A 27935-nucleotide genomic window follows, 5' to 3' on the forward strand; every position below is an offset into this window, starting at 1 on the left:
TCAAAGGAATTTTGACTTTGAGAAAGGTTTCTCGTGTTCCTACAAATATCATTTTGGTCATACAAAATGAAGAAAACATCCTCATTTGATGTTTTAAAAGATAACAAAAATATTACAATTATTATTATGTTATCTACTAGTGTGTTTTGTGAGAAATGTTTCATGCGAATGTTCTTGTCAAATAGAAGAACATTTAAAGATTACAAGTGAAGTTGAAAACGTCCTTATCAAAGCAAATAAGCAAAAGGACATAAATGAACTTTGTGGTACAAATCCAAGAACAAAATATTCCATATGTCTCACCAAAAGAAGATACTTTGATATATGACATAAATGGAAAGAATATCACATGATTACATAAAGGCTTTGCATTTAAAGAAATATTGAAAAAGCACGTGCCTTAAAGAAAGAAGAAAGATAGTTTTACAAAGAAAGAATGTTCTTGAGAACATTCTGGTAAAACTACAAAGGGATAAAGATGATGTCATTATGTCCCATCAATTTAACACAAGATCACAGCTGAATTAGTACATCATGTGTTCTTAAAGGAAGAAGAAAAATTGTTTTACAAAGAAACAATGTTCTTGAGAACATTTTGGTGAAACTACAAAGAGATAATGATGACATCATTATGTTCCATCCATTTACAACTAATCATAGCTGTATTATTACAACCTCACGTGGGTGTCTCAAAAGGCTTGGAAAGAAGAGAATGTTATTCAGAACATTTTTCTCTTGGAATAACACATTTTTTTGCAACCTTGTGCATCAAGCAACAAAGCAAATGCACATGGGTTGTTTTGGAACGTACAAACAACAGTTGTATGTTTATGTATATTTCAAGTGAGCTTCAAAGACTCCAACCATCTATAAATATAGCAACATATCAAGGCAATTGGCAAGAGCTTACAATACAAAAGAATTCAATCTCTCTCTCACGTGTTTCATAATTCATATTCAATGTCTTTCAATATGAATATTTTTTCTGGTCCCTTTATTACTTTATTAATTTCAGTCATATATTCCAAATTTCTCTAGTCCTTTTATTTACTTTATTTTAAATATACAATCTAGAATTCTCTGATCCTTTGATTTTTAATTAACAAATATTCTTATTTGTTTAACTCTTACCAAAAACTTTCTTGAGTATATAAACTTATTTAAGGTTCAGGAATAATTTTTAAAAGGGTCACAATTCAAACCCCCCTTTCCACTATTATCTTCATCATTGTTATTTCCACTTCCTCCAAAGACATAATCAAATAATCCAGAACTTCTTGGTGGTTCTATTTTTGGTAGTCATATGAAGAATTTGTTGATGAGTCATGGTGGTAATTCACCAACAAAATCACAATCACAACAACATATACAATCAAAGTTCTAACATCAAAGTCCCAATTTTTTCTCTAAAGTTTCATCTAGTATTTGTTACCTAAATACTGAAATTAAGAGTGTCAATTTAAAATTACCTTGAACTTAATAAATAAGAGATTTTTTTTTTGGTGGTGTCCGAGATTTGAACCTCAGACCTTGCATATATTATGCATTATCCCTACCAACTGAGCTAAACTCACGGGGATACTTAATAAATAAGGGCTTAAATATGCAATTCGTCCCTGTAATTTGGGCGTGTTTTGATTTTTGTCCTTGTTAAAAACATCCCTGCAAAATTTTGCCACGTGGCAGTCCACGTCATTAAAATAATTTATATTCTGAAAATAATTTTTTAAAATAAAAAACTGAAAATAAATTAAAAAATCATAAAAAATTCCATTTTTTTTAAATATGAAGAAAAAAATTGGAAATTAGTTTTTTTTTTAAATCTAGAAATAAATGTTTGAAAAATAAAATTAAAAATTATATAATCTCAAAATTTTTTAAAATATAATTTTCAGTATTTTCGAAAAAATGTAATATATAATTTTCAAATTAAAAAAAAATTAATTTTTCAGTTTTTTTTTCAAATTTTAAATTTTTTTTAGATTTTTTTAATTTAAAAAAAGAATTTTTAGAATTTCAAAAAAAATATTTTTTTAATTATGTGGCATGCCAGGTGGCAAAAGTTGCACAGTCAGCAACTGCCACATGGCCAAAACTATGCAAAATCATAATTGAAGTGGGGTCAGAGACCTTTTTAAAACAAAATATTTTTTGCAGGGATGTTTTTAAATATTTTTTTACAAGGAAGAAAATCAAAATGCGTCTAAATTACAGACGAATTGCATATTTAAGCCATAAATAAGAGATGAATACACACTTTTTTTTGTTTGAGTTTAATAAATAAATAAATATATGAATAAACAAATAAACCATTTAAAAGTAATTATTAATTATAATTATTATTAATACGTGTGTTATTCACTAAAAAAAAAAAAAATAAAACAACAAAAACAAAATCGCAAATCGCAAACGGCAAGCAGCAGGAACAAACTGAAGAAAGAGAGTGAAGCAAGAAACGGCAACACCAGAATCGCAAGCAAATCGCAAGCAGGAAGAGAAGTAAGTAATTGATTTGTGTAAAAAAGATAAGATTCAGATTCCTTCTTCTTCTCCTGTTTTCAACTACTACTACGGTTTCTGAGATTTAGGATTCTTGAGATTTTCATATTTGTTACCGCGTGTATACTTCTCAGGTCCAATACTTACTTAATGCTCCTTAATCCAAAGCAAATATAAAAAAAACGCTGAATAGAATAGAATAGAATAGCTGCTTCTTCTTGTCCATGTTGTTTGTGCAGTTTCTGCATATATATATATTTGTTATGCAAAATGATATCAACCAATAATAAGTGGAAAATAGGCAAAAAAATACGAGTACATTATTTTATTATGTCATATCAATGAACATGTTAGCGGAGATGAGGATGTTGTGTTGGATGAGTGATAAGACTAGACAGGATATGATTAGGAATGACACCATTAGAGAGAGAGAGAGAGAGAGAGTTGGGGACGTAGCACCTATAGTAGAAAAGATGGTAAAAAATAGGCTTAGGTAGTTTGGGCATGTAGAGAGAAGACCGGCATATGCTTTAGTACGGAGAGTAGATCAGATGGAGGAGAGTCAGATTAGAAGAGGTAGAGGAAGACCTAGAAAAACTATAAGATAAACTATTAGGAAAGATTTACAGCCTAATGAATTAGAGCCAAATATGGTTTATGAATTATGATTGAACATTATGGCGTAATTCGATCCATGTAGCCGACACCGATAAGGCTTTGTTGTTGTTCGTTGTTGTAACTGAATTAGGAAGTCATAGAGTGGGCCAAGCATGTGAATTTTTGCTCCAATTTAGGATCCTTGTACTGGGCTTTGTGGCACTCTGGGATTTTTCTGTGTCTTTTTGGCTTTGATCCTTGTGGGACAAGGTTAAATTATAGCTTTGGTGAAACCGAAATTCGCTTTGATTTAATTCAACTGGTTTTCAATGACTAAATGTGATTGACTTTGGCCAAATTGAACTCTTTCTGAACATAATTGTATCATATATCAATATGCTCATAATCATGATATTGCATACTGAATCTTAGTTACTTAATTGTACATCTGGACTTATAATTTGCATTATCCATTTATGTTGAGTTTATTAAAACATGTAAAATACCGGTACTATAATTTTTAGAAACTTCATCAACTTGTACATATATCCATTTCAAGTGGCTTCCTGGTTTGATCAATAATCCAATGATTTAATAATTTGACGTGTTGATTTTAATTGCACTGCTTGTTAACAGGGGGTGGGGAGACAACAACAATTCTTCAGTCGGAAGTGGAGAGAAGTTGTTAATTTAAAACACTGCATATTTCAAAACAAGTTGGTAGTTAGAAATGAAGTTGTTTAGTTTGGGAACTGAACCAGTGGTCGGTAACTTGAATTCTTCAAGGAAGAAAGAGTATAGAGTCACCAATCGCCTCCAAGAGGGCAAGCGTCCTCTATATGCTGTTGTTTTCAACTTCATCGACTCCCGCTACTTCAACGTTTTCGCCACAGTTGGTGGCAATCGGGTTCTCTTCCTTTTTCTATTTTTTTCCATTCAATTCTAACATAACCTTTTTTCTTTGCACTCAAAAGTTTCAATCTTTAACTCTTTTTCTTCTTCGTTTATTAGGTTACTATTTATCAATGCCTTCAAGGAGGAGTTATTGCTGTATTGCAGTCTTTTGTAGATGATGATGTAAGGCAACTCCCTACTCTCTTCCGTGTCTAACATTTTGCATTTTTGTTTATTTGGTCTCTACCACCACTTTGATTGTGGTGTTTATTATTATTGTTGTTGTTGTTGTTGTGTTGTTATTATTATTATTAAAAAAAAGGAACAAAGTGGGTCAATTTTAATATATTTTTTATGTTGACCAGAAGGATGAATCTTTTTATACAGTAAGCTGGGCATGCAATACCAATGGGGCTCCGCTTGCTGTGGCTGGAGGAGTCAATGGTATAATTCGAGTCATTAATGGTAGCGATGAGAAGTTACACAAGGTATTTCTGCAGTAACAATAATTTGTTAGTTTGGAGTTTTGTGGTAACTATTGCTAGCTAAATGCCTTAAATTAATTTGTTTTGATTCAATAATATTTAAAGGTATTAGTAATGTAATTCTCATTGCTCCTTGAAATGACACCCTTCTCCCTACAGAGTTTTGTTGGCCATGGGGACTCCATAAATGAAATCAGGACTCAAGCGATGAGGCCAGCACTTGTGATATCTGCTAGCAAAGTAAATAACACCTCTCTCTGTTATTTCACTTACTAAAGAAGCATTTATCTTTTCATACAATAACTTATAAGGTTGACCAGGATGAGTCGGTTCGGTTATGGAATGTTCACACTGGAGTATGTGTTTTGATATTTGCTGGAGCTGGAGGACACCGTAATGAAGTCTTAAGTATTGTGAGTGTATTATGGATCTAATATATCACCCCTTTGACTTGATCAATTACCAAATTATGGTAATAATCAAAGTTTTGACATTTGGTTACTAGCCCGAGTAACTTCTATTTCTTACTGTAGGATTTTCATCCATCAGATATATTTAAGATTGCCAGTTGTGGCATGGATAATACTGTTAAGATATGGTCTATGAAGGGTGAGGCGTTTAGTTTTATGTCGGCTGCTATTATTCCATTGGTTGCTTTTGTTTATCCTGATATATCTTATAGTTGAGTTTCGCCGTATCTCCCATAATGTAATTGATGGTATCCGTACCATATAGAAAAGATGAAAGCTATACCAGGAAAAGTCACATGATTTTCCCCCAAAAATATTATGATTGCTTATTTTTTAAACACTATCCAGTTATCACATCCAAAAGTATAAATTTGTAAAATTCGTGCACTCTAACTACCACATAGAGTCAATCTCAAAATTTGTTTTTAACTATGAAGGGATACAGGTTTTAAATTGACAACAGTGGTAGTGTACCTAATGTATTGTCTTTTTCATTGTAAACCATTGTTACCTTCATGTTATTGTAGATTTCTGGGGCTATGTAGAACAATCATTCACATGGACAGATATCCCTTCTAAGTTTCCCACAAAATACGTGCAGTTTCCTGTAAGTAGCAGTTTATTTTAATCACTGAATCACATATATCACATATCTTGTCTAATAGTATCCAATTTCATTTTCAGATATTCAATGCTTCTGTTCATACAAATTACGTTGATTGTACTAGATGGTTGGGGGAATTTATCCTCTCAAAGGTGAGTGTTTGCTCATTCCAGTGTCAGTCTACTTGCCGTTGGAAAGAGTTTGATTGTCTGTAGTAAAAATGTTCCTAGCTGAAATTTACATGATTCCCATTACTGTTTACACAATCTTTATGATGCCAAATAGAAACAGTAGTTTGGAAATGGTATGCTTCAATGGTATCAGCCTCACGAATCAGTTATAAATCAGCAACTTCTAATGCTTTTACTAAACAGAAAACAAATTTTGATCATTTTTTGGTATCACTTTGGTGCTCGGTACATGGGAATTATTGGAACTTTCTTGGACTTGGTAGACATGCAACTTATTTGATTCAAATTCATGTATCCATATATTTTCTTTTCGTTTGGTTTAAGCATTCTTTCTTTTCCTCTGCAACCCTTCAATAAAATAATTAAAAGTAATTCAATAGTTGGAAGAGAGAAAGTTGAGGCATTAGGTGAGTCCATTTTGGTGATAACTTGGCCATGAGTCAGTGATTTGAATATTCTCTGATTTCACGAAGTTATACGTTGTGTTTCCAGAGTGTTGACCATGAAATTGTCTTGTGGGAACCAAAAGTGAAGGAACAATCTCCGGGGGAGGTTAGTTAGAACTATCATCTGTTTCTTAACATTTTTATGTATGAAGTTTTGTTTTAGCTTCATCCTTTTCATTGTTTGGGTCTTCAGGGCGCAGTCGACATACTTCAGAAGTACCCTGTTCCCGAATGTGATATATGGTTCATCAAATTTTCTTGTGATTTCCATTTCAAGGCATGTGCAATAGGTAAGGGTAACTAATTACAAAAATTTCATATTTTCAAATTTTTCTCTCTTTCTAATGTACACTATTAGTCCGATAGTGACAAGAGGTATATGCATTGCACATTTTGTTCATTGCAGATGTGTAACAATTCTAATTAATCTTTTGTTGGCACGTTTTGAATTTTGTGCTTTTACTGTGTTCTTATTCCGTTTTTTTTTTTCCTTTTGGATCTGCCAGGCAACAGGGAAGGGAAGATTTTTCTTTGGGATTTGCAGTCAAGTCCTCCTATTCTTATTGCAAAGTTAGTTTTCTAAATATTGTGTTATTGGATTTGTATTCGATCAAGTTTTTATGCTAAGAGTGAGTTACCTTCAGGTTGGTGCATACTCAATCAAAATCTCCAATCAGGCAAACTGCTCTGTCCCATGATGGAAGGTGATTTCTTCATATTTTTGGTGATGCTACTCACAAATTTGATGCAGTAATTTTCTTTAATTGTTATCTTCTTTTTGTTATGTTGCAGTACTATTTTATGTTGCTGCGACGATGGAACAATATGGCGCTGGGATGATGCAAACTCCGAAGCTTAACTTATTTTGATGCACTATCAATATAATGTGCACAATAATATGTAATCCAACATGAGCTTTCTGGTTTATGGATTTGACTAGTCATGGACACGAGAACCTGGTTTATCGAGTTTAGTCGATCTATTGTGTGGATGTATCACTTTTATGTTGTAAGTTTATTAAATAAAATGTTTATTGAGAACTTTTTCGGTTAACATCCATTTTGAAAATAAAAGAGACATATAAGAAGTGCAATGAATCAAATGTTCAGATTCATTGTAGTGTTGAAATTGATTGTCTACTATCAAAATATGATTGTCTCCCTCATACTACAACTGTTACAATATTATTACAAATGCACTATTATTTCATAAGTTGGTAACATTTTTGAATATTGGTATTGTTTACAAATAATTTTTTCCTGTAAAAGACAACTAAGATGTAATTTATAACTCACAGAGGGAACAAGTCCTTTGTTTATTTCTTGACTAATAAATATTTAATAAGTAGTGTTCTCATTAGTTTTTTTTTTTTTCAAGGACAAAGAATCACTTTTCCAGTTCACAAAACAAAAAACAAATACTTTTCCAAACATAGTTGGTTCAAAATGCATCTTTATATAAATAAAGCATATTAATTAATTATTACTTGCATATATATATATCGATGATATATAGTACCATTTTACTCCTTAAACAGTTTTGAAGCAGCACCTTTGTCTAAGTACCATTTCAATTCCCCTTCAAGAGGTGAAACCTTTTCAACAGGCAACATGACAGTTTTCTTCTCATCCTCAAGTGCAGTGTAAACTGCGGTCGATTTACCCGCGCCAGTCACCACCATTGCAACATTGGAAGAAGCATTGATCACTGGAAAAGTGAAAGTAATTCTCTCTGATGGTGGTTTTGGTGAGTCAGTGAGGAAAGTAACCCATTTCTGATCCTCTTGGAGAAGAGCATGACCTGGGAATAAAGATGCAACATGTCCATCTGGACCCATACCTAGGAGCATGAGATCAAATTTTGGTAATTCATTGGTTGATGTAGATATCACATTGCTTTTAACCAAACGTCTTAGGGTTGTTTCATAAACATCAGCTGCTCCATCAGGTGGTAGGGAATCATCAATAGCATAAACGTTGAGAGGAGGAATTGGCACCTGACAAAAGAATAATGGAAATAAAAAAAAAATGCGATTAGAATAAGAGACCTCACTAAAGATCGACAATAAGATTTATTGACGGGAATTAACAATCATCAAACTTGGTATATTCCTCGCACCTATGATATCATTCAAGAAATCGAACAACTAATCAAATGGTTAAGAAACATAACTATCAACCACATGTCACGATATGCTAGTAATTTCATGATCATTGTTTCTATAAAGTAATAGTAACATTTATATTAAAAGGACCAACATCAAAATGATTAATTTCAAAGCCATCATCATTCTTCTTCAAGCAAAACAATCAACTTGGCACATGAATTAATTACCTTGGAGAGAAATCCATCACTGGCAAGCTTATAATTACTTTCTAAGTGATCCTTTGGGACAACTCTCTCATCAACCCAGAAAACATGCCATTTTGTCCAATCTATGGTTTCAGCATAGGGAGATTCAACCAATTTCCTGAAATTCAAACATAATTTTCACAAAGCTTTGCTCATATTACATACTAGAAATAAATAATTAAGGTGCCATTTTTTGTTTTTGAAATCCTAATTCCAATTTCATCAAAATCCTAATTACAATTTCATTTAAATGATACCAACCAATGTAACATTAAAATCACATGAATTTAAATTAGGTTAACAAATATTTCAAATTGATATTTTGTCAAGTGTAACATTGTTAAGATTACACACCTTAGGTACTTGATCAATGATCCACCAGACAAAGCAACAGTGAAAGCACCTCTTTCTTTGATAAATTTGTTAGAAAGTTGAGCAACATCATAAGCCAATGACACAGCAAGATGTTCCTTACTAAAAACCTCAACATTCTTATAACCCTTTTCCCACTTAAGTGATGCCTCTATTTTTCCGACACATCTATTTGGTGAAATCACTTTATTATGCCTTAGAGGTTGAAAACCAATGTTTTTCCCAATTTGGGTTGGTAAAATTGATGTCTTTAGTGATGGTGAATTTGATTTTTGTGCACAAAATAAGCTACTTTGGAGAGTGCATGAATTAGTCAAAGTTGTTGAGAAGGCCATTTTTGGTATCTTGATTAAGATTTGAGTATGCATTTGGTTGTTTATCATGTTATTTATATGTTACATATTATATTCTTTTTTCTATGTTAGAAGTAAAGCAAATATAGTACGGTTCCTTTTGTTACTACACGGCAAGAATCAAATCAAACACAAGGAAGAAAACATTACTTCACTTTATTTTTATTTTTAAGGACATTACTTCACTTTTTTAGTATTTGCATAACATTAATCTTAGATTATATATAATTTGTGTTAGTATATATGCATGAAAAACATGTTGAACCAAATTATTTTTTATGACGCCTGCATTGTGCTTGATATTTGATTCTCTTTTGCCCGACCAAGCAAGCTAATAAAGCAAATGATACATAGAATACCAACAAAAAAAGCAAATGATATGGCCCCTTGTAGGGGATCCCTAAAAGAATGGCCTCTTTTGTAAATAACAAGGAAGGATCAAATGCATTACTTAAAAAAGAAAAGAATGAAGGAAGGATCAAATACATTAGTGACATGACATCTCTTTTAGAATTGCATACATGATTAATATTAGGAAAATTATCAATGGACACCCAAAACTCTATTTACATGTCTTGGTAGAGAAATAAATACAGTGAGTGAGTGAGTGATGTGATAAATGTGATATGTTGATGATGTGATAAGAGAAGAAAGACAGAGAAAATGATATGTTATCCCATGGATCATAACGTAATGTTCCGAGAATCATAACTCAGTTGATAGAGATATTGCGTAATGTAGAGACCGTGTTCGAACTCCAAATTTCTCACTTATTCATCTTAAATAGTGAATTTCTAGTACGTGACAAAAAATGGGTGTCTAAATATAATCATCCTTTTTTTTTAGGCAGAATGGGAGGAAGCTACTGGAAGCAAAATCGTGGCGCGATGGTAAAAATCATAGCACGATTTTGGGATAAGAATGTAGTATTGTACCATGTACTACCTTTATTGTGGCACGATTTAGGCAAATTGTGACACGATTTTGCACTAGCTTGAGCACTATTTAATTCTTCATTGTTCATTTTTTAGGTAGGGCTTCAAGAAAGAGACTTGAGAAGTCAAAGAAGATAACTTTAAGGTTGAATGTCTTTGGTGAGGTTCTCTTGAGAGGTTTTATTGGGTTGGAAAACATTTGTAAACACCTTGGGTGAGTGAAATCATCGAATCACTTGTTTATGGGAAGAGATTGGGAAATAGGTATAAATTAAGTTTGTTCATGGAGAGTTTGTTGAAGCTAATTTCTTGTAACCTTTTGTATCTCTTTGTAAAGAACTTATTGATAGTGAAGTGGAGAGATCTCGCTCTCATCCATATCACGTCATTGTTGGACCGAACTGGATAAACATTTCTTGATTTGTTTGTTTCTCTTCTCTCTTTATCTTTTGCTTGCGGTTTTTATGCTTTACACTTGGTTCCTAGATTAGATCTAGGTCAGATTGTTGGTGTTGTTTCAAGTTACTTTGATATTGTTTATTATTTTCCTTTTGCTTCACACATCTAAGTTTATTGGTATGATTTTGAATTCGAATTCACAACGAAGACCGATAGTTATTCAATTGTCGAATCGCAAAATGAAAAATAAGTGCCAAATGACTTTGTGTTTAAAAAGTGACACTGTTTGTGGACCTATTATTTGATTATACAATGACACTTTTTGCTTATTTAATGAACTATATGTGAAAATCTATTCTTATTTTCAAAATTGTATAAATACATACTTCATAAACCATGTTTTGATGTAGTTTTGTTTTCTTCAGTTTTATTCAATATTTAAACTATTTTTTTAAAATAATTTTATCATTTTTTATCTAATCAAGTATTTGAATATAATGCTATTTTCAAACTTGAATTAATCAAATTAAACTCAGTGTGGTGTCATTTTTTTTTTATTTGGAATCACATTGCACATTAAAATATTGTCATATGTTCGTTTATTAATATGGATACTCCAACAAAATATAAAGCAAAAGACTATCCTATTTGAGTACAACCAACTGATTCTAAAGTCATCCTGTAGTATTACCTCCTTTAATATAGTGTTGCTTATAAAAATAATATATCCTAGTTTAAATTTTAAATCCAATCTATTCAGAAAACCATTCTTAACAAATCATATGCAATTCTAATTCAATTTGAAAAAAAATAATACAGTACTAAATAATAGAATTTCGTTCAAAACTTCTAACTTAATTTTACCATGACGAAGGTCGACTTTCATTCTTTATTTGATAAAAGTGGAACGATCATGATCATGATGTAATGATAAATGATAATGATTTAACTGTTTCAATTATTTTAAAAATTATTCAATTATTCAGTGGTAACATAGATTATTGACAGTAGTTATAAAACAATATTGTACTTATACACCATTTTCTTATCTAGTAAACAATTCAAGCATTCTCTACTATCATTGAGTAATGATGTTTCTCTTCATCTTTTATTATGAATATTAAAATAGAAAAGTGCAATAGTATATGCATTAAATAGATAATATCATTATTGTAATTATCCATACATATTTTGCTCAATAAAAAACACACACACATGTTAGGATACTTAACAGTATCCATTTACATTCAAAAAGAAAAAGAAAGACAATTATTCTATGCTTCTTGTATTGTCTTGGAAACAAGACAATAGTATAACATCATATAGAAAAACTTAATTAATTTGAATCATGACCAGCAGTCCCATCATATTGCTTTATTTTGACTTTAGCGGCAATTTAAATATATAATGAAGCAACATTCATTCTTACATTTTGTTTTCAACATTCTATCTATTATCGAGTGAAATTCACGCAGATCCCACCATCTTAAAAATGGATCGCATATATAGTGTTTGACTTATACGAAGTTCACTCGATATCAGAGAAAATGTTGAAAACACAACGTTAGAATGAATGTTGCTCGGGTCGAAATTACTTGGATCTCATCTATCTATAGAGCCTTGAAGCAGCACCCTTGTCCAAGAACCATTTGATATCTCCTTCAGGATTCACCTTTTGAATAGGAAGCATATTATCATTAGGACCTTTCTCAAGTGCAGAGTAAACAGCATCAGCTTTACCAGCACCAGTAACAACCATAGCAATATTTGAAGTAGCATTAATCACTGGCAATGTAAAAGTAATCCTCTCCGGCGGCGGTTTAGGTGCATTCTTAAGATATGTAACCCATTTTTCAGTCTCATTCACTGCAGGGTACCCTGGAAACAAAGAAGCTACATGTCCATCAGGTCCCATATCTAATAGCATAAGATCAAATTTTGGGAAGCCAGTTAGGGATGATTTTGATATCACATTGCTTGTGACCAAACGTCTTAGGGTTGTCTCATAAACATCTGCTGCTCCATCAGCTGGTAGGGAATCATCAATTGTGTTCACATTGAGTGGGGGAATTGGTACCTTCCAAATACAATAATGTGACTTAGTTCTGAATGTTGACGGAAAATTTTAGAGGGACTAAAATGTGTGATTTTATTGTAGCGACAAAAAAATGAAAATCTAGATATTTCCGGGGACCATTTACTTAATTAACCTTTAATAATAATATCTATACATATGTCTATGTAGTGAGATGTGCTTAAATATTTGAGTAAATTTTGTTAGAATGTGAATGCAAAACAAAGGATTTAGCAAGAAATTTTCAAATGTGACATAAAAGTTAATGTATAATGTATGTATGTCTACCTTGGAGATGAAGCTATCGTTAGCAAGTTTGTAATTGCTATCAACGTGAGTCTTTGGCACTACTCTCTCATCCACCAAAAATATGTGCCACTTAGACCAATCGATAGTGTCACAATATGGTGGTTCGACCAGCTTCCTGAAATTGTGAATTCAAGAATTCATATATTGAATTTCCCAAATAATTAACTTTGAGAATCTTCATATTTACTTTATATGTGATAATCACTTGTTAGCACCATTTTATTTTTCTACTAAAAAGGAAAAAGTTTCTATTTATTGCCAATTGTCTAGGGCCAAATAGCCTGAGGTGTCAACTCAGTGTTAGGAGTTTCATCTTGTATAATCTCAATGATAGAGTTAAAATCTCCTTGGAGATGGTCGTTAACTTGTCATTAATGTCACTTTAGTTAGTAATAATTTCTCCTCTATCCATTTTTAAAGAGTAAGATGCTAGGAAAAAGATGAAACAATACCTTAGATACTTGACTGGTCCAGGAGACAAAACGACGGTGAAACGTCCCTTCTCTCTAATGTATTTTTCGGAGAGGTCAGCAACATATTTGGCCAAAGACACAGCAAGATGCTCCTTGCTTAGCACATGCACATCCTTGTTGTTATTCATTGATGCCTTCACCAAGCCACCAACATGAATTCTCTTAGGTTTCAAAGAAGTCACATTGTGTCTTAGAGGGTTATAGAAGTGTTTTTGTCCCAATTGAGGTGACACCAATGACATGGTTGATGATTGTGTTTGTGACTTATGTTTGGAATGCAACATGCTTTGTGGAGTGCATGAAAGGGACATAAATGTTGAAGTAGCCATTGATTAGTTAGAAACAATGACTTTAATTGAATATTGTAAGTATTGTAATGTGCATTATAATTGGTCGTTAGCCACCTTATTTATATGTTACATTGGTTAGATTCTTTTATTACTCTTACAAGCAAGGTATGGATCCTTATGTAATTCTAGAAGCAATCACGTACAAAATCATTCAAATGTATATGTGAAGGAAACACCTTTAGAAATTGTTTTATATGCTTTGTAAAGTTGATGATTGTGCCTCTCATTGATTTGGAAATGAAATATACATCAAGAAAAGAAAAATGCTTTTTTAATTTATGTTAAATTTTAATAAAAATATAATAAATAATTTTGGACTTCATTAAAAAATAAATTTACATAGATTGATCTTCCTACAAATTAATATATAGTTTTTTTTTTGACAAAATAAAAGATATTCATTCATTCAAATTGAAAGAGTACATCAATATAATGCACATTCGCTAAAAACAAAAAGGATGAATCTGTGAACAGGCTCACAACATCCATGTTAATAGCATAAAACGACAAAGTACAAATGCCTACACATATGACTATATTTAAATCTCCGGAATAACCATGTTTCCGGATCTGCAACGTGGATGACGCCAAAGTCATTGATTGGATCTGCACTGGATCGAAGCTGATCTGACAATCTGAAGCGAACAAATACCTGAGAGAAACAAGAAAAACAAACAACGTCGCACAAAGACAACGAACAACCAATGTCGCACGAAGACGACGAAATCACAAAATAAAACGAAATAGACGTGAAAATCACTTATTTCAATAAAAGGGAAATAGAAAAACGAGTTAGAGGGGTGATTTTGTTTCAAAAATTGACCCTAAATCACCCCTCTTTGGTGGATGATGGAGAAGAAACTAGGGTTTTTGTGACGGCTCACAAGAGAGAAAGGAAAAAGAGAGATAGTGGTTGTCTATGATCTGCCTTTTAAAACATAATAGAGCATATATAATAATTTTGGTATACTAACTTTAATATATAGTTTTATGTTATCTAAAATTTATGACGCATTGCAATGTCGGTGAAAATTGGTCAATCTCTCTAATATTACCATTGTGCAATTTTCGTTCTTAATATTTTAGCTATTGGGAAAATTTTAAACACCCCGAATTTTTCTCTACTTGTGTCCTAATTATTGTGATGATTACAATCGTGATATCTAACTTTTAAATTGCCCACAATCACAATATTTGAGATGCACAATCACAATTCTCTTTTTATTAATGTCTAAATGTTATAGAATATTAATAGTCATGTTGGTATTTTTGTCCAAGTTTAATTAGTATAGTGTAAAAATATTTTAAACATACGTCAAATGATATATTGTTACGTTAATTAATAAATCATACAATCCATATATTTTTATATTTATTAATTGATGTTGCAACACATCATATATGAGTATATTAATTAAATTCTTTTTTTTTCCTTAAATTGAATCTAGATCTTTAACTTGCCAACATCATTAATCTCTTGACTCAAAGCTGTTGAGTTACCCAACCCTCCATACACTCAAAATACTTAATGGAATATATATGGAGCAAATTTAGAGACAATCGGGTGATTCCTTTATTGCACAATAGAAAAACAGAAAAACATTGAGGATCAAAATAAAGCAATTAAAATGCTAGAGACGAAAATAACACAAGAATGATACTTGGAGAACTAGAGAAGAAATTAATTTAGACATTAGTAAAGTAACATAATCAAGTAACTGAAGTGGAAGAAATAGTCACAAGAAAGGGGGATTTTGAATTGTGACCCTTTTAAAATTTAGTCCTGCAACTTAAATAAGTATATATACTCAAGAAGGTTCTTGGTAAATGTTAGTCTAGCAAGATTAGAGTATTAAATATATAACAATTGATTTATACACGACCATAATGTTCTGGATTAAATAAACCTTAAATGATTAAATAGTTTTGTCAAGGACCAGAATGTTCTAGAGAATGATTATATAATTCGAATGAGAAAAATGATATTAAGATAAAATGTGAAAACTTTTTATCAAGGACCAGAATGTTCTGGAGAATGCTTAATATAAAAGTAGAATGATAAAACAATATTAAGTTAAAATATAAAGTTATTTTAACACGGACCAGAATATTCTGGAGAATGATTAATATAAGACAGAATGATAAAACAATATTATAAGCTGAATTTAAACTTTAGTTAAATATTTATGCAGTTGTTTTATCTTGAACCAGAATGTTATGGAGGCAATCAATATTGAATAAAATAATACAACAATATTAATGATTAATTTTGGACCATAGAACTCTGGATTAATTTGGTTGTGATTAATTAGGACCAGAATATTCTGGAGATTAATAAATATTAATATGAGTGTGATAGTGTGTGTATATTGTGTAGCTTTAAATAAAAGAGAAAGGGAAGAAGAATAACACAGGAGAATTATCATGGTTCACCAAACCCGGCTACTTCCAGTCCCCACACCTCATGTGAGATTATCCACTATAGTTGTCTTGCTAATAGAAACTTCTGACTAGCATTATAAGGTCTTGATCACACCAGATCAGTCTGTTACACCCTGTATTATCAACCTCAGCAGGCTTCTACAATTCTTTGCTTTCGCACAAAAAAGGTTATTACAATTCTTTCTCAAACTATCGTTACGGATAGACTTAAGAATTACAATGCACTTTGTATGAGAGATTGGTTTGGGATCAAATTTACGCTCAACTCTTGTTTGAGTGTATGTGATGTAATGATTTCTACATGTCATAAAACTATATACACGTGAGTATAATATAGGATCGTTTTCCACAGGGAGTTACGTTAATCATAAGCATTTTCACAATAGTTCACATTAAGGTTTTGGATATAAAATGTTTGTTTGTAAAACTATGTTCCTAAACGACATAAAAGTAAAAACAAGAGAAGATCGAACTATTTCGCTTGCGGTATAAGATAACAAGCAAGCATAACAGCAGCAATCTCTCGATCGATTAACAGACTCTAGCTTTATAACCAATATTATCACAATCATTTCTACAATATCCTTCGTGTCCAAAGCAATATCGTTATTTCTAGGTTATCGTTTAAACATTCGTGTCCAAATCCCTTAAAAGATAACAAAGTCGATCGGATAACTTAATCGACCGTGTCCAGCCTGATTAAGTATCCGAAAGCATTAAGTTCTTGATTAAAAGCGATTATCAAAGGTTTACAAACTTGTCAAGAGTGATATAACTTAAGATAGATTGTTATTCTAGTTCTAGATTCAAGAGTTCGTGTCCAAATCATCTTGAATCTCTTTGAAAGCATTAAACACAAGAATAACAACAATATTGAATCATTAAGCTAGAACCATATACATTAAAAGATCAAAAGATTACATAATAGCTTGTTTGTTTACCTCAATACTACAAGAGTAGATAACAGCTACACATAGACATGTAAACTATGCAAGATATGAAGGAAAGATGAAGATTCCATGTCAAGATCCTTCGTGTCCAAAGTGATCTTGAGTTGAATCTACTCCTAAACAACTTGCTTTGTGTTTCTCTCTTTGAAATAGCTCTAACCTCTCTCTTAGAATGTATGAAAATATCTTAATAAAACAGTGAATAGTCCAATAGAGAGGTAAAACTTCTATTTAAATGGGATGTGTTCGTGTAATCTCGCTTAAGCGAGATAGATCTCGCTCAAGCGAGTAGCCTAAATATCCAATCATGACCAATGAAGTTTTGCCACGTAGCCCTTAGCCCTGATGAAGTTGCATCTCGCGTAAGCGGGCTGGAAGCCAGCCAGAAGCGAGTTCCTGAAGTTGAGTTCTAGAGAAATCTCGCGTAAGCGATTTTCACTCGCGTAAGCGAGTTTGCTTCAAACTTAAACCGCCCTTGAATCATGCTTGAGCGACCTTGGGAGCGAGATGAAAGCGAGATTATCAACTGCTCCCTGGAGAAATCTCGCGTAAGCGAGATACTAAATTCCAAAAGCGATGTTGCAAGCGAGATGGAAGCGAGATGATCAGTTGCTCACTGGACTTTTCTCGCTTAAGCGAGGTGATCTCGCGTAAGTGAGTTTTGCTTGGTTCAAACATGTGAGTTTTGGTCCTTGCTTGTCATTTCCTGCATAAATTGGGTAGAATCAGGCATGTAAAGCATAAATGGTATAATTACAACAATTGATAGCTTTTCCGTAGATAACTTGCATAACAAGTCATTAAAAATGCCTCTTTTAATACATGAAAAATATTACTTTTGAGCACTTATCAGTATGATGATAAGAACACACTCACAATATGTGATCCACAAATCTGTTATGAGCTAGAGTGTGTTATAGATGAAGAGAGTATGATATTTGCACTTTAAAAAGTGGATTATGGTTAAAATAAATCTCTTACCCTCAAAGGCTTCTCAACTCTTGTTTGAGATTTCGATGAACAAACTCTTGATGTTGATAAAATTTATAGTGAGAGAGTTGGAGTTTGTTTTGTTTGTGAAGAGTTTTGTATGTAGTGATGATTTTCACTTGAGAGAATTTTTGTTTTCAAAACTCTTGCTTATAACCTTCAAAGACCCTTGTATTTATAGGTGAGGAGTGTCTTGGTGACCAAGGGAGAAAATAGAGTTGTTGGACACGTTTTTGATATCTGTCCAAAGTCTCAATTGATTTCTCTTTTCTTCTTAAAAATAGCCAGAACGTTCTCAGAATGTTCTGTCTGATTTGCCTAGCTTTGCTTGCACTGTAGCTTGCTTGCGAGGGAGAGAACCAGCTGTAATGAGCTTAACTTGTTGCCCAAAGCAGATTATGTCATTGTCCTTTGCTTTAGTGATGCCATGCTTTAATAAGCCATGTGCTCTTATCCATGAGTAAGATATTTATTCTTTATGGGCCTTTTGCATCCAAACGGGTTTAAAGTATATTCGTAAGGCCCAAAAGACATCTTGCACATAATAACCTGCCATACTTTCTTGCTGTGCAGACTTGTTCACTTTTGAGGTATTGTTCCAATTTCTTCGTATATGCCAGAACGTTCTCAGTTCGTTCTCACTGAAACATTCTCACAAAACACATTAGTGAATAACAAAATAATAATTGTAATATTTTTGTTATCTTTTTAAAACATCAAATGAAGATGTTTTCTTCACTTTGTATGACCAGAATGATATTTGTAGGAACATGAGAAACCTTTCTCAAAGTCACAATTCCTTTGATTGATTTCTATTCTCCAAATCATATCTTGAATAGTGATGGAAGATTCTTGGACCATCATAAGTCTTTTATGATAGAATCTCTACACATATGATCATGAATTTTTCTTCTTTGATATTTCTCCAACCAATATCATTAATGAGTGAATTAATAAATAATTCATTCATGAATTGGTTTCTCTTCAAAGTTGATTCTAATCTTTTTGATGAAATGATGAGACCGATTTCGAGTGTAATATGCATCTTCATCATGAGAACATTCTTTCATCGAAGTTGATAATGTTCTCTTCTATGACAATATATTCTCGGTTAATTAACCTTGAATTATTTTGTTGGTGATGCGATTTATCTCATAATTTCTCTTGGTGATTGCACACAATGTTTCTTGTCCATTGAGTATCTTTGAGATGTTTTAGTTTAGGCATGCCTTTTCTTCCTTGAATCTTTAAGGCATTGTTGAAAATCATGTGGTGAGAATGATGAATCAATTACTAAGAAAGTTCATCTTCTTGTTGAATCTTCACTTACACTCATTTGATTCAAACAATATTCTTTTTATATCTTCTTTGAGCTTGTGATACTACCGTTTTAGTATTCTTTCAATGAGTATATACATGCACTTGTAAGAGACTTATTTCTTGTCAACTTCTGTGAAAAGACTCAAGTGCAAACATCAGTAGATCATCATTCATAAAACTTAGTGTTTATTCCATAAGGTTTGTTATCATTAAAACATTCATCAAAAAGATTTTTGTTTCAACAGTAACAACGATATATTTAAGTTTAAATATGATAGATATAATATTTATTAATTTCCCTTAAAAAAAAAAATCTTTCACTTAGTTCTATCTCTTGTATTCTATTCAATCTTAATTAATATACTCAGTTTACATGACAATAAATTAAGTGTACCTCGGTTTTTTTTTTTTTTTTTTTTTCTGAGCAAATGTACCTCGATTCTTACTACGTTATATTTTACATGTATACATCAATCACTCTGAAATTTTTTAAGCATGAGCCAACAAACCTAATGATGGTACCCCTTTTAATCATATTATTATAATTGTTATTTGCGCATTATGACAGTAAGCTTAGGGAGTAAACGTTAAAATAAAAATTAATTGTAAATTTATATAAAAAAAAATTAAAAAAAATATATTAGTGCATAATACATTAGTGGGGGGCTACATGTATAAGCTTATTTCAATTACCAAAATCAGTCCTTCAAACTATACCTTATGAGCATTTTTTAATTACCAGCAACTCTTGTTAATATCATCGAGAAAATGATGAATTCGTTTTGGTGGGGTCATGGCAGAACTAATCAACGCGGTATCAACTGGCTAAGTTGGGAAAGCTCTCTATGCACAAAAATCACGGAGGTATGGGCTTCAAAGATCTCACTGCTTTCAACTTGACTATGCTAGGTAAGCAAGGGAGGAAGCTCCACACATCACCGGATTCTCTTGTCTCCCGTATTTTCAAGGCACAGTATTTCCCTTCCGCATCTTATCTCACAGCTAATCTTGGTCACAACCCGAGCTATGTTTGGAGGAGTATCTTTCGTGCTAGATTTCTTGTTCGTGCTGGAGTATTGGAACGGGTGGTGATATCTCTACTTTGATGAACTGTGGTTATTGAACGGGGGCCGCATTGATGGTTATATTGAAGGTGCTCACTTTGTTCGCGACTTTACTGTTAAGAGTTTGCTTGAGGAAAATTCCAAAAGGTGGAATGAACCACTGATCAGGAAATTTTTCAGTCATGACATTGCTTCTGTTATCATAAACATGCCACTCTTCTCTCAGGTTCAGCATGAACGTATTATTTGGAAAGCAGAAAAGGATGGGTAGTACTCGGTTTGGAGTGTCTATAGGCTTTGTGTTGGGGAATTAATTGATACATCCTACCTTAGGCGTCAGAGCTATTGGTCCAATATTTGGCGTTTAAATTAAATGTTCCTCCAAAAATCAAAAACTTTGTGTGGCGCGTCTGCAAAGGGGTGCTACCAACTAGAAACCGGTTACGAGACAAGGGCGTGCAATGTCCAGAAGCGTGGGTTATATGTTCAGCAGCAAGTGAGGAAGTGTCACACCTTTTCTTCGTTTTCCCTTTCACTATTCAGGCCTAGCAGATGTCCGGTTTGTGGTCTGAAATTCAGCAAGCTTTCATTCAGTTAGACATAGCTTCTGCTGTCATTTTCCACTTGCTGCAACACTTTACAATGGAACGAAGTCAGATATTTGCTGCTACTATGTGGAGTTTATGGAAGCATATGAACTTAATGGTTTGGGAGAATAAGAATGAGTCGTGTGCCATGACTGTTGATAAAGTGCGCATAATGATGGAAGAATGGCAACTCGCGACTGCTAACCGCTCCACTCCTGCACAGCAGAATGTGCATCTGCATGTATAAAGCACGAACATTCCTCAGATTAGGCGTGTCCCATGTCGGACATGCGTTGGTGTCCGACACAATACCTATGATTACACAAAATTATATCATTTTCTCAAATTATTATATGTGTCGGCGTGTCGGTATTCGTGTCATGTCCGGTGTCCGTGTTTGTGTCCGTGCTTCATAGATCTGCAGGCTTCGGTTGCTACTACACAACAGCCTCCTGCGCACCTGCAATAGGTTCTTGTGGTTGTTGCGCATTCTGCTACATGGCAGCGGCCATCTCATGGTCGTCTTAAGTGCAATGTAGATGCATGTTTTTCAACGGCTAAGAACAGAACAATAATAGGTATTTATGTGCAAGATAACGACAGTGATTATGTGATCGCTAAAACAATCATCTTCGATATTGTTCATCTGGTTCGGGTTGGCGAAGCTTTGGGATTATACCATGCTTTCGAATGACTAAGTGATATGCAATTCGATAACGTAGACTTTGCGACGGATTCTAAAATTACCTATGATGCTTTTCACTCTCATAAAGATGACATATCCGAGTTTGGACATATCATTTCGGCCTTTCAAACTCTTTTCTCCACTCACATCACAAACTCTCGGGTTGAGTTCACTAGACGAGGGCGAATGCGGCAGCTCATGCACTTGCAAGGGAGGCCACTTCTTTAGCTAGTCCCGTCATTTACTTTAATAGCATGCGTTGTATAAACAATATTATTTTTAATGAAATGCTATAATCATCTTTCCTTCAAAAAAAAGGTATAACTAGTCAAAATGAAGAGAGACACTTTAGTGCATAATAGACAAACACACACGTGCACGCACACGCACATAAACACAAACACATACACATATAAACAACAGAAGATAACGCTATAAATTATTTTTCATAAAACTAACCAAGTCACAATCCCAAGAAACAATAAATTTATTCTTTTTGTTGAATTGGAATGACCTAAAAAGTAAATAAATTAAATTCTTCTAAGAAATCAGCCACTACAATATTTATTATTGTTGTGAATTGATTCATAACTTGCTTTAATCAATTAACAAAAAGTAACAGTTTTAGAAATCTATGAGAAGTTGGTGAGTACATGCTTTATTAATTTAAAAAAGGATAAAACACAATTAATACATCATTAAATTTAGATTAAAATGATTTTTAATATTCGATCAATCACACACAATTTATTTTCTTTCATTCTCATGAATCAATTATGACTCTTTGAGCCATGCATTTCTATCACAAATAACACACATCAAGTTTATCAACAAACCACCAATATATCTTGAAAAGAATTCAGATTTCCCTCATTGTTCATGTATTAAATATGACGCTTTGAGTGATACATGTCATGTGAAAATAAATATTATATATGTTAGAAATACAATTTGATTGTAAATTTTAACCCTATTTCAATTATGTATTATGTATTTATTATATATCAAATAGATGATATTTTTTAAAAATGATCGCATACAATTTTGCAACATTTCTTCAAAAAAAATTCAATTTTGTAACATACTATTATTTTATGAACAAATTATAAAGTATATTAACTATCACTTTGAAGTTAGATGAAAAACATTTAAGTTGACTATTTTATTGTCTTTAATTTATATTCATCCATTCTAAATATATGTACTAGCGAAAAGACGGACATTCATGTGCCCGTCTTTCCGCTCTTTTTATTGCGCTAACGTTTAAAAATTATGATTGATGTTTTTTTTATGAAATTTTGATTTTGATTAAAATTAAAAAAGAATATAAATGTTTGTTGCTTTCAAGTTATAAAAAATCAAATTAACCATGATTATCTATTTCAACGACATCGACAATAATACAATATAACACAAAAAATATAATCTAAATTCTTTTTTTAATGACACCAACAACAATTTTATTATAGAAAAAGTTGTTTAAGAGTATAATTAGAATGATGAAAAAGTAAGTATAAATATACTCATCTAGGTTATTGCACTTTTTAAATGATAAAGGAAAAAAAACAAAAAATATATATACATATCGTGTTTGTTACATTTGTTTCAATATTTAAATTTATTCATCTATTTGTTACATGTGTTATTTGTATTGAAAATTGAGGGTATTTTTAGAAAGAAAAATTCAGTCCAAAAATGCTGAAATGGGTAGTTTTCTTTATATATAATATAGAATATAGATTTTATTAAAAATAGTATGCCGTTTATGTTTAGGGCCCTACACGATCATCTATCCCAACCATGTTCACAGGCACCACTAACATCAATAAGACTATTAAGCATAAAAAAGAGGAACATAGTAAGACACCGACCATAGTTTACTCATACATATACACGTATATTTCAACTTGTTTCTTGATCAATGTTTCATGTTTCACATAAGTTTTCTAACATTCTATTAGTTATTTTTAAGTTGGATATTTGTGTATAACATTCTATTAGTTATTTTTAAGTTGGATATTTGTGTATTATTTTGAAAAATTTATGACTTTTATTGTATTTGAAAAGATGTTATAGTATTTTTAAAAAGAACATAGTACTTAAAATGTATGTATTCGATGTGATAAATTTAATATATTGTATTTATAAAAAAGGGCGATAATTTACACCCATCTAAAAACATTAAGGTATAAATTAAAGGCATGATTGTGTTCCTAATTGTTCGGCTGAATTTGTGTGACAGTTGTGTTCCTAAGAAATTATTGTTAACCTTTTTTTTTTAAGCAAAAAGAAAATATAATAAATAAAAAGGAAAAGATACAAAGACCGGGGGACATAAGACCTGACCTAGGAAAACTCAAACGGGAATACATCGTGATATATCAGTCCAAGTGGATCTACTCTAATTTATCCTAACAAAAATTCACTAACCTCATTGTTAACCTCATTTTTAGATTTGTGAATAAAAGTTGTGATGCTGAAGCACATTGCTTGCTAATTGTCCTCATACTGAGCCAAATCGTGTTTGGATAGAGGATTGTCCTCTCTTTGAACCCCTTGTAAGTGCCAACCTTGTTAATTTTTAATAAATGTGTTATTTTTTGGTTAAAAAAAAGATATTAACATTTTATTTGTGCGACTGTTGTATTCCTAAGATTATTGTTAGCCTTATTAATTAGCATGTTGTTCGTTAAAAATAAAAAAAAAGTAATTTTTTTTTTGGATTCAACTAAAAAAAAGTAATGTTTTGAACTAAAAAGACACAAGTGAAAATTCTTTTTTCATTAAATACAAGCTAGTGTAATTACATGTTTTTTAAACTATAACTTTTACCCGTGCTACCGCCCGGGTCATAAACAATGGAGAAGCTAATATGTTGTAATATGACGCCGTTTGTTTTGGATTTTTTGAAAAAAAAATATATATTTTTAACTAAAAAATAACTTTTTTTTTTGTAGTGTTTGTTTTTTATTTTTAAAAAATCTTTCTTGCTAAAATATAACATTTCCTTCAAGCACAAACTTTCCCATCCTTGATATAATTAGCCTTGTTTCATTGCATAATCTAAAGTTTTGATCGATATTCCTTAACAACATAACCGATGTTCGAGCTCATACATTTAACCTCAACTTTATACCAGCTTTATAGCATCATAAACTTTCATAGTTATAGTATTCAACTACAACTGATTAAAAAAAAATGACAGCTAATATATAATTCTGTAAAATAATTTAAAAGTGTACTTTCTGTTCTTTGAGCATTTAGGAAAGCTATGTCATGAAAATATTCAAGCCTTGGAATGTCCTATACATCCAATGACATCCCATTGTTATATACCATAAACATTCATAATATGAGATTATATGAAACATTTGGTGAATGCGTACATTATTTTTATCTCAAGCATTAGTAAGTTTTCAATAATGATATATATAATAAAACCTTTTAATCATACTTTCACATTGATAAAATTAAGTTAGAATTCATACAGAATTCACTCAAACCATGCAAAGAAAACACTTTCATCAAAACAGTGGATAGTTTGAAAAGTACGGTAAACAAAATTAAGGGATAGCCAAATCAAAAATCAAAAATTAAGAAAACAGTGGATAGCCATAAAAATTGAGCATTCCCAAATCAAAAAACAAAACAGGTTGAAGTTCAACCACATACATCAAAACAGTGGATAGTTTGAAAAGTACGGTAAACAAAATTAAGGGACAGAAGAAATCCAAATTAACCATAAACAAAACAAATAATGGAATTCAAAACAAACAAAGTTGTATCGTAATCTAATAAAGTTAACATGAATCCAGCATAACAACCACAACTGCTAGCCCAAAACAGAATCCAAAACTCAGCTACTCCTCAAACAGGCACGACACCAGCAGCCGAAACACAACACCAACAGGTAACATCAGCAGCTGCCGACAGTAGCAGCAGCCACAGTCGACCCAAAGTAGCCCAAACACTACCTCCTTAAACACTACCGCACATGAATTATATATCGTAAAGGATACTTGTACACAATAATGGGACACAAAAAAGAAATTTCATTGAAAATAAATGGAAAGACACTTAGATAATCAAGTGGAGGGGTGAAGAAGAAGAACAAAGGAAATGAAATTTGTGTGGAGAGAAGGTGGAAATTTGTGTGATCCGATGATTGTTACCAAAGAGAAATGCAAAGCCGTTATTCCCATATTAGTCAATTTGGGAATTGGAGGATAATTAATGAGTCAAAACTTGGATAAGTGCATAGGAAATAATATATACATCAAATTTGAAAGTTTGACTCAGATTAGATCAAAGGATGAGATGCATGCTTAGCCAAATGATGAGATCCAACGACCTCCCTTGTTTTGGAGTCAAAACCATTTAGATTTAGGGTTTGCAAAGTTATTAGCAATGTTAACAAAGATTAGATATAAGTATGATATAAGGTGTGACAAACTTTTAAATAAACAATATTTGGAATGATGAATGTGAGTGTAAACAATTTGATAAAACTTAAAAAAAATAAGTGTAAATAATGAAATGGTGTAAGTTGCTAATTTGCACCTCAATGATTTTAGGTGGGTGTAGCTTGCTAATTTACATCTTAGTGTTTTAGGTGTGTGTAAATTAGCAACCCCTATAAAAAATATTGTGTGGTATATATTAAAAATGAAAAGTTTTTTTAAGCAAAATTGGAGAAGGTTGCATCATTGTTACACATTGACATCACAACTATGTTGGCATCCCAATGTATCGTTAATCATATGCAATCCAAATATAGTATTAATATGAAAATGCAAAAACAAAGGATGGGGGACTTAAATCAAACCCATCAAAACAAGATTAACGAAAACGATAAGAAGGTAAATTAACCCTATGTCTAAAGAAACATTCTCTAGAACAACTCACAGCTAAAGTTGATTTATCCAAGACTCATAAACCCTAAGGATATTGGTAAATGTGAAGCTTGTCTTAAGTTACATGAAGAGATTGTCTCTCTAAAAAGTAAAATAGAAAAAGTCTCAAGTGTTCTTATGTCCTTTGCTAAACGTTCAAAAAGTGCTGATTTACATTCCAAAAGATATTTCAAAAGAAAGTTTCAAAATAAAAATCGAAATAGCAAAGCCCATGGACACAAAGTTAGGTGTCACTGTTGCGGAGAAGTTGGACACACTACACCTCATTGCCATACTATAAAAGTTTTAGTTCCAAAATGTTTAATGATGTGGGTGCCTAAAGAATCTACTTGTTTCACTAATCCCAATGACCCAACATATGTTGGGGACCTAAAATTTACCTAAAATGTTGTAGGAGTGTCTTGCAACCACACAAAGAAGATGATATCTAGATAGTGGTTGTTCAAGGCACATGATGGGAGATTCATGCATGTTCATCGACTTCAAAATAAAAGAACGCCACTACTAAAAAAACACCTTTTTTCTAGCGAGTAAAATTTGTATGTTCCGGCGACTAAAATGTGTATCTTCTGGAGGTTTTAGTCGTGGGTTTTGATGACATCTTGTCATTACGTAATTTTATATGTATTTTAGCACAAAAATGGAGTTCACAAGGAGACTTATGCAGCAAAAGAGCAGAAAAACTGAAGAAAATACAAAGAAAGAAAACGTGTCACGATTTATCAGAAACGTGACACGATTTAAGAGCTTCAGAAAGGTTTGGTTCGACATTATGAAAACGTGTCACGATTGGTAAAACGTGACACGATTTGGTGAAGCCCTAATTCAGTTTCTTGCTCCAGAAGGTAAAAACGTGTCACGATTCACTTAAAACGTGACACGATTTGGGCGATTTTCTGTGCCTATTTATGCTGAAGTCTATTCCAAAAACAAGGGTTACGAATTCTAGAGAGCCAAGTGCGATTTTGCAACTGCAAGGAAGACCAGGAGGACGATTTCTTCATCTTCCAACCACTTTGTGTATGTTTTATTACCTCTAATGATTATGTTATTTGTAAACACTATTATGAGTAGCTAAATCCATTAGAGGTTAGGTCTGAGATGATTCGTTGTAACCCTAATTGAGATATTATGTTGTGAAACTCTATTTATTGTGAATGATATTCTAGTCTTTATTCAAT

The 27935-nt window shown here is 32.2% G+C and overlaps 4 protein-coding genes across 4 annotated transcripts; 2 read left to right on the forward strand and 2 right to left on the reverse strand.

The window, feature by feature from the left end:
• The first annotated feature begins 2414 nt into the window (after positions 1-2414).
• On the forward strand, positions 2415-7314 carry FIE (Transducin/WD40 repeat-like superfamily protein). The gene is made up of 14 exons (XM_085707671.1): positions 2415-2499; positions 3733-4003; positions 4108-4173; positions 4356-4478; positions 4635-4715; positions 4796-4888; positions 5009-5084; positions 5473-5552; positions 5630-5701; positions 6233-6292; positions 6380-6476; positions 6693-6756; positions 6831-6890; positions 6979-7314. Exons 2-14 carry the CDS (start codon positions 3827-3829, stop codon positions 7043-7045), a joined length of 1116 nt encoding a protein of 371 aa, XP_085563797.1. The 5' UTR covers positions 2415-2499; positions 3733-3826; the 3' UTR covers positions 7046-7314.
• A 56-nt stretch (positions 7315-7370) lies between these two features.
• On the reverse strand, positions 7371-9278 carry LOC146953047 (putative 6-phosphogluconolactonase 4, chloroplastic). Its single transcript, XM_085707676.1, has 3 exons — positions 8893-9278; positions 8521-8656; positions 7371-8182 (listed from the first exon to the last, which is right to left on the reverse strand). Exons 1-3 carry the CDS (start codon positions 9276-9278, stop codon positions 7709-7711), a joined length of 996 nt encoding a protein of 331 aa, XP_085563802.1. The 3' UTR covers positions 7371-7708.
• Positions 9279-11743: 2465 nt separating this feature from the next.
• Positions 11744-13835, reverse strand: LOC146953048 (putative 6-phosphogluconolactonase 4, chloroplastic). Its single transcript, XM_085707680.1, has 3 exons — positions 13433-13835; positions 12960-13095; positions 11744-12674 (listed from the first exon to the last, which is right to left on the reverse strand). The coding sequence occupies exons 1-3, from the start codon at positions 13780-13782 to the stop codon at positions 12204-12206; spliced, it is 957 nt and encodes a 318-aa protein (XP_085563806.1). The 5' UTR covers positions 13783-13835; the 3' UTR covers positions 11744-12203.
• Positions 13836-21121: 7286 nt separating this feature from the next.
• LOC146953049 (uncharacterized) lies at positions 21122-21850 on the forward strand. The gene is made up of 2 exons (XM_085740792.1): positions 21122-21397; positions 21662-21850. Exons 1-2 carry the CDS (start codon positions 21122-21124, stop codon positions 21848-21850), a joined length of 465 nt encoding a protein of 154 aa, XP_085596918.1.
• The last annotated feature ends 6085 nt before the right edge of the window (positions 21851-27935 follow it).

This window comes from Medicago sativa, chromosome 1, assembly GCF_051527215.1.
Source record: "Medicago sativa cultivar Bolivia chromosome 1, Bolivia_mono, whole genome shotgun sequence".
NCBI lineage: Eukaryota > Viridiplantae > Streptophyta > Magnoliopsida > Fabales > Fabaceae > Medicago > Medicago sativa.

What these genes read in the sequence shown, in the direction of transcription:
- FIE (XM_085707671.1), top strand. Translation starts at nt 3,827, where the DNA reads ATGAAGTTGTTTAGTTTGGGAACTGAACCAGTGGTCGGTAACTTGAAT. An exon ending in GCGATGAGAAGTTACACAAG is followed by an intron (nt 4,479 to 4,634) that starts GTATTTCTGCAG and finishes TTCTCCCTACAG; the next exon opens with AGTTTTGTTGGCCATGGGGA. An exon ending in AGGAACAATCTCCGGGGGAG is followed by an intron (nt 6,293 to 6,379) that starts GTTAGTTAGAAC and finishes TTGGGTCTTCAG; the next exon opens with GGCGCAGTCGACATACTTCA.
- LOC146953047 (XM_085707676.1), bottom strand. Translation starts at nt 9,278, where the DNA reads ATGCATACTCAAATCTTAATCAAGATACCAAAAATGGCCTTCTCAACA. An exon ending in TCATTGATCAAGTACCTAAG is followed by an intron (nt 8,657 to 8,892) that starts GTGTGTAATCTT and finishes TTTGAATTTCAG; the next exon opens with GAAATTGGTTGAATCTCCCT. An exon ending in GTGATGGATTTCTCTCCAAG is followed by an intron (nt 8,183 to 8,520) that starts GTAATTAATTCA and finishes TTCTTTTGTCAG; the next exon opens with GTGCCAATTCCTCCTCTCAA.
- LOC146953048 (XM_085707680.1), bottom strand. Translation starts at nt 13,782, where the DNA reads ATGGCTACTTCAACATTTATGTCCCTTTCATGCACTCCACAAAGCATG. An exon ending in GGACCAGTCAAGTATCTAAG is followed by an intron (nt 13,096 to 13,432) that starts GTATTGTTTCAT and finishes TCACAATTTCAG; the next exon opens with GAAGCTGGTCGAACCACCAT. An exon ending in ACGATAGCTTCATCTCCAAG is followed by an intron (nt 12,675 to 12,959) that starts GTAGACATACAT and finishes TGTATTTGGAAG; the next exon opens with GTACCAATTCCCCCACTCAA.
- LOC146953049 (XM_085740792.1), top strand. Translation starts at nt 21,122, where the DNA reads ATGTCCGGTTTGTGGTCTGAAATTCAGCAAGCTTTCATTCAGTTAGAC. An exon ending in AGCAGAATGTGCATCTGCAT is followed by an intron (nt 21,398 to 21,661) that starts GTATAAAGCACG and finishes GCTACATGGCAG; the next exon opens with CGGCCATCTCATGGTCGTCT.